General features: G+C 40.0%; 1 protein-coding gene across 1 annotated transcript; it reads right to left on the reverse strand.

The window, feature by feature from the left end:
• Positions 1-594: 594 nt before the first annotated feature.
• Positions 595-4,934, reverse strand: LOC148585263 (G-type lectin S-receptor-like serine/threonine-protein kinase At4g03230). Its single transcript, XM_088516475.1, has 8 exons — positions 3,629-4,934; positions 2,774-3,235; positions 2,232-2,357; positions 1,890-2,098; positions 1,596-1,806; positions 1,229-1,466; positions 987-1,137; positions 595-888 (listed from the first exon to the last, which is right to left on the reverse strand). Exons 1-8 carry the CDS (start codon positions 4,932-4,934, stop codon positions 598-600), a joined length of 2,994 nt encoding a protein of 997 aa, XP_088372601.1. The 3' UTR covers positions 595-597.
• Positions 4,935-6,076: the final 1,142 nt, after the last annotated feature.

The following is a 6,076-nucleotide window of genomic DNA, read 5'->3' on the forward strand; positions in this document are numbered from 1 at the left end:
CACATGGCAGAACGACAATACTTTTGGGTGGCACGTGCATGGAATCTCCAATGAGGATGCACTCGACGACTTTGGAATAGTTGTCTTCCGAGGTTTCAAGTAATGTAGTCAAGCTCAAAACGATGACAATAAGAGAGAGAACCAAAAAAGATAGAGAGATAGTTTTTGCTGAAAATCGCAGCGGAAAAAGAATTGGAGAGGATGCTAGAAAATAAATAAATTTAAGAACGGTAATTTAGAACAAGTGCTCTGCTACCATGTTGGGAATAAGATTGTATATTAAATTACACTGAATACTGTAGAGAATGGGCATATATATATACATAACCCATATTGGACAAACACTACATATAATCTAATCAGATGAAATGTTTTTGGTGTCAATTTCATTGACATCACTAAAAAATGGATGTGCAGTCTCCTTGACTAGAAAACAAATCGTATCCCATGGATGTACAAGCTCCTCTCATAGATTCCAGATTTATTTTTACTCTAAAACTTCTACTCAAAACCAAAAAAAAAAAAAAAATCATACAGTAAACTTGAACATAAAAGACTCAAAAGAACTTGCATTGGTATCATCCATTGTCATCTTCCTCATAAACTACTAGTTGATTCCGTATATGTGTCCGGTTTACTAGAGGAAGTAGCTTGGCTAGAAAGGCCTCTCCATGGAACAAATGCAGGGTGTTTTGGAGTTGGAATTATTGCAGCTTCACTGTCAAGCATAGCAATAACATTTGATATGGTGGGACGGTCATTTGGGTCTTCTTGTACGCATAAGAGTCCAATATTTACGCACTTTACAAACTCATTTGCATTGTAAACTTCATGTAGAGCCGGGTCCACTAAATCCAACACCTTGTTTTCTCCCCACAATCTCCACGCCTATGACAGTTTTAAAATCATAATTGGAATGAAATATAAAATGACTCCAAAAAAAAAAAAAAACATAATAGTTATTATGAAAAATTAAACACACTTACATAACTTATAAGGCTTCTGGCTAGTTCTGACTGATAAAATCCCGTATTCTTTTTTCCACTTATAATCTCAAGTAGAACTACACCAAAACTAAAAACGTCGGATTTAACTGAGAAAAGTCCATATATTACATACTCTGGAGACATATAGCCACTGCATGCCAATATTTATTAGTAGATAAGGTATGTACTTATTGTATATTCTTCATTTAAACATAATATTTGGGATTGAAAATTGTGCTTACTAAGTTCCAACTACTCTGCTTGTATTTGCCCCAGTTTCATTGCCTCCAACAATCCTTGCCAAGCCAAAGTCAGAAATTTTGGGGTTCATTTCCTCGTCTAAAAGAATATTGCTGGTTTTCAGATCTCTATGGATGATCCTCAATCTAGAGTCATGGTGTAGATAAACAAGCCCACGAGCTATTCCCAAAATGATGTTGATGCGCATTTCCCAATCCAAACACATGCTTAGCTTTTGATCTTGCAAGTTTTCCATTTTCCATTCAAATTATAGTTTTAGCAAGAGTAACAAATCAACTTTTACTCAAACAAGAGATATATAGACTATCAAGCACCGCAAGATATTAGGGATTGAGTTTAGAGACCAACCAAATATAAATGAGTCTAAGCTTTTGTTTGACATGTACTCATAGAGTAAAATCTTTTCATCTCCTTTTATGCAATATCCCTGAAGTCTAACAAGATTTCTATGTTGAAGTTTTGCAATCAACACCACCTCATTTTTAAATTCCTGTAAGCCTTGTCCCGAGACACTTGAGAGTCTTTTTACCGCAATTTCTTGACCTCCTGGAAATATGCCCTAAGACACCATACTCACAACGTTACCAATAATCAGAAACTAGTTTACATGACCACTACAACAATTAATGTTGATGAAATTACCTTGTATACAGGCCCAAATCCCCCTTGTCCGAGCTTGTTGGCATCAGAGAATCTATTTGTAGCTAATAGAATGCTTTCCAAATCAAAAAATGGTACATCTATGCCTTTTTCATCTTCTTTGAACTCACTCGAGCCCATCAAGTCTTTGAGATGTCTTTCATGGTCTAATGTGCGAAGTACTCGATTTCTTTTCTCACTTCTTCTGTTTTCTGAGTTTCGAAGATAACCATATATATTAGTTACAAGCTAGATATAATGACATGAGAGGATAATTAGTATTATTTTAATTCAAAGGGACAAAACCTCAGACCGTGCACGGCGTGCATTATGAAAAGCCATTACCTTCTTTCTTGGCCATCATTTTTCTCCATACAAATACACAAGTAATGATACATGTGAGAGCAAACACGCTTATAAGAGATATCACAACACTCAGAGGAAACCCAGCCTTCTTTCTTTTTGGAGGCTCTTCTAACGACGGAGGAAGATGACCTTCTACAAGAAAGAAATAGGACACCCGTTATGCTTATGAAAGTGAACAAGCTCCAATGGCTAAATCAAATGATGATAAATAAAATTCAAGATATATTGTTGAGAATCATTTTTGCAATTGTAATATCTATTGTTAGGGCAAGGTTATCATGATATTGCTAAAGATGATTTTGAAAATTCTAGGAAACACCTCCCAATTTCTACGTAAAATTAGAGGTGATGATTCATAAAGTAAAAGAACACTTTTTGAAAGCAAGATATGTGCTCAGTTCATCAGGGGTCCTAGCACAGAATCATCCACCATCGCACAGGTCTTTCTTCAATAACAGAGCAGTCATATATATATAATCTTCCTAAGGTACTGTATATATATATATGATTAGCATCCTAACCTTGAGTACAATTTAAAGTGGATCCATTCCATCGAAAGTTTTGGTTGCAACGGCAGATCTTCTTTCCAATGCAAGTTGAATTTGGCCAATCCTTACAGTCTCTGGATGAATTACAGGTTGGGGCCTTAGGGGGCTCCCAACTAATTTCTACTTCTTTATAAACTTCAGTAAAATTGTTGCCAAAATCAATATTGCTAGCCAAGATAAACGGATTGATCAGCTGCAGATTCACTCCTGAATTTCTATCATATCCCCCATATCTGAGTTGGATGACAAATTTTTGTGTACTTGGATCGATATGCGCGACTCGATAGTTGCCACTGGACGTCTTGAAGCTAACCTGGCCTGAGGAATTGTTGCAGCCGAAACTGAAGTATTTGGGGTCACCACAATTTGGTCCAGTGCTCAGCGGATAAGGGATCAGGTTTGCGCCACAAGGCTCACAGTTCCTTGTGGTTGATTCTGCAAAGAAATAAAGTCTGGAACAGTAATTAAACATTGAAAAATGAGCTTTAGGCCATGTTATAAACCTGTCTAGCATTATAACATGGTAGCGAGGTGCTTAACATGTAAAATTCTTCTGTAAATAAGGTGACAGCCCAAGGGTTAGAGGTGGTTATGTAGAGGCAGTGTTAATTTCTTCAATTGTCTAATAAAATTTAGGTAGTACAATGGATTTGACGGTAACGTAATGTCATAGTTAAGCACTAAAAGAAAGGCTAGTGCTATGCATTTAGAACTCCATACTAGCACGCACTTCCTTTTCCATATATATTAATTAGCCAAATCAGTGTCTATGGGTGCAATTCAGCTACTGAGTTAATTCCAGCACATTCGAATATGTAAAAGGAGTACCTATGTCAGATTTTGCTACGCGGATAGAGAGGTTATGACCGCTTGCATACTCCTCTTGCAGATCGCTTACATCCTCGGTCCAAATCTTGCAGATGTCGCTACTAGTAGTGGTGTCACCAACTTGGCTGCTGTTTTTAGCTGCCTCATACGAATAAGCTTGGCACCCCTTGCAGATCTTAAGGCAATACTTTATGCAATCTGTTTCAGTCTTAACCTTGGGATAATCAAAGTCTGGTTCGCTCACTTTCACCATCTTTAAGCTCAAGAATGTGTCGCTCACGTCACATGATGTCGAATATCTGATGCATCCATCAGAAAAATTTCCAGAATGCCAATTCTTGGGGTTACTAGGCTTGAACCCCGGCAAACATTTGCATGCTATCTTATCCTTAATATTGCAGATGCCAAATTTCCCACAGCTACATTTGTTATCTAGCTCCCCCCCTATCCATTTCAAAGACCGATGATGATTTTGATTCTTCCCGGTCAGATACTTTAATTGCCCATTGTAATTCATCACCAACCTTGTGGAATTTTTGAGATAGGAGTTCCTGCTGAAATTTGACAGTAAGTAGGCTACGTCTTGTGGCATTTCATTTATCCTGTATAACTTACCTGAATTCCGTTCTCTCCCAATAAAACCCAGTACCTCTTGTGAGATGACGTATTGGTCCTCTCCTTCTTGATCTTGCTTAAACGTGAATTGCCCACTTCTCGGGTCACCATCACCTTTCCATGAAGTCAAATTTAGCTCTTTATACATGTTCATACCTGGAAGAAATGTATCAGTCGGATGTTTAAAGCTTTCCCACTGAACCTTCGCCAACTGATCATCATCATCGCTTAAGACCAGGTTTCCAGAATCCATGAGCTTCACAGTCACAGATTGATATGTAGACGGATAAGCCTCATTACCTACACTCCAATAAAGCTTTTGAGTATTAATATCCCATATCTGAAGCATGCCATCTTCTGCAATTCCAAAAGAAACTCCAGTGGAACCGTGAAGTACAGGGTTGTCTCGGTTGGCAACCCATACAACTGATTCTGGATCATTTTTGTACCATATACCAACGAACCTATTGTGGGTAGAGCTTCTGCTAGGGGTAAAGAATCCCAGTTCAAACGTTCCTCCACTGGAGACAAGGGTTGTTTCTCCATCTTCAGTAATCCACTCGCCTTGCTTCAAAGTGTCTCTAGCATAGCAATCCACAGAACAGGAACACAACAGGAGTATGTACAAGGAAAAGATGGAGTAACTTGCAGAAAATATACTACACTTGATTTTTCTTCCATGGCTTACCATTACAAATAAAGCATGCAGAGATTCTGGCACCATACTGAGGATGCTTATCATCTCGTTGTACCTTCAAATTTGGACTGACAATCCAATCTGAAACTAAGACTAAACAAATTAACGATTGACAGGTTGCATAACTTTTTTCCACCTACCACTATATCTGTTTCTTCTTCTACCTCTACGCCGGCTGCCTGCTACGCTGAATATTCAAGTGATAAATGAATCTTCTTCTTCTTCTTCTTCTTCTTCTTCAGTAAAATGTTATTTTTCTACCTCTACGCCGGCTGCCTGCTACGCTGAATATTCAAGTGATAAATGAAATAAATGAAAGAAAATCACAAGGCATGTTATTTTTCTACCTCTACGCCGGCTGCCTGCTACGCTGAATATTCAAGTGGTAAACGAAAGAAAATCACAAGGCTCACGGAGTGTATAGTACTGTTATTACTTGTTAGGCTCCGTTCACTTGGACGTAAAATGGTTTTTAAAAAATGATTTTCATATTTTATGGTGTTTACTTCGACGTAAAATAGTGGTTAACGGAAAATATTTTCCTTTCGACAGAAAATTCTTCTTTAATTTTCGAAAAATGGTTTACGGTTTTGAAAATCGTAAGCCATTTTTCGACTATGAACATTTCATTCTTAAATCGATGGACATTGCCAAGACCTGCCCAGAACCATGCTGGGACTTGACCGGGACCCGCCCAGGACCTGACTGGGACTTGCCCGTGACCCACCCGGGACCTAACCGAGACCTGCCGGAGACCTGACCTGGACTTGGCCGGGATCCACCTGAGACCTGACTAGGACCCGCCCAGGACTTGACCGGTACCCGCCCAGGACTTGACCGGTACCCGCCCGGGACTTGCCAGAACCTGCCCAGGACTTGACCGGGACCCGCCTGGGACTTCCCCGAGACCCACCCAGGACCTGACTAGGACTTGCCCGGGACCCGCCCTAGACCTACCCAGGACTTGACCAGGACCCGCTTGGGACCTGACCAGGACTTGCCCGGGACCTGACCGGGACCCACACGAGACCCCACCGAGACCTGCCCAAGACTTGACCGGAACCCGCTCGGGGCTTGACCGGGATCTGCCTTGTACTTGACCAAGACCCGCCTGGGACCTGATCGGGACCCACCTG

The sequence above is a fragment of the Corylus avellana genome, chromosome 5 (assembly GCF_965113065.1).
Source record: "Corylus avellana chromosome 5, dhCorAvel1.hap1.2, whole genome shotgun sequence".
NCBI lineage: Eukaryota > Viridiplantae > Streptophyta > Magnoliopsida > Fagales > Betulaceae > Corylus > Corylus avellana.

Bases quoted from the DNA above. Each gene is read 5' to 3' on its own strand.
- LOC148585263 (XM_088516475.1), bottom strand. From the start codon at position 4,934: ATGGTAAGCCATGGAAGAAAAATCAAGTGTAGTATATTTTCTGCAAGT. The intron at 2,358-2,773 runs GTTAGGATGCTA...CGTCGTTAGAAG, and splicing joins CACTTTAAATTGTACTCAAG to AGCCTCCAAAAAGAAAGAAG. The intron at 1,467-1,595 runs GTTGGTCTCTAA...AAAACTTGCAAG, and splicing joins CTTAGACTCATTTATATTTG to ATCAAAAGCTAAGCATGTGT.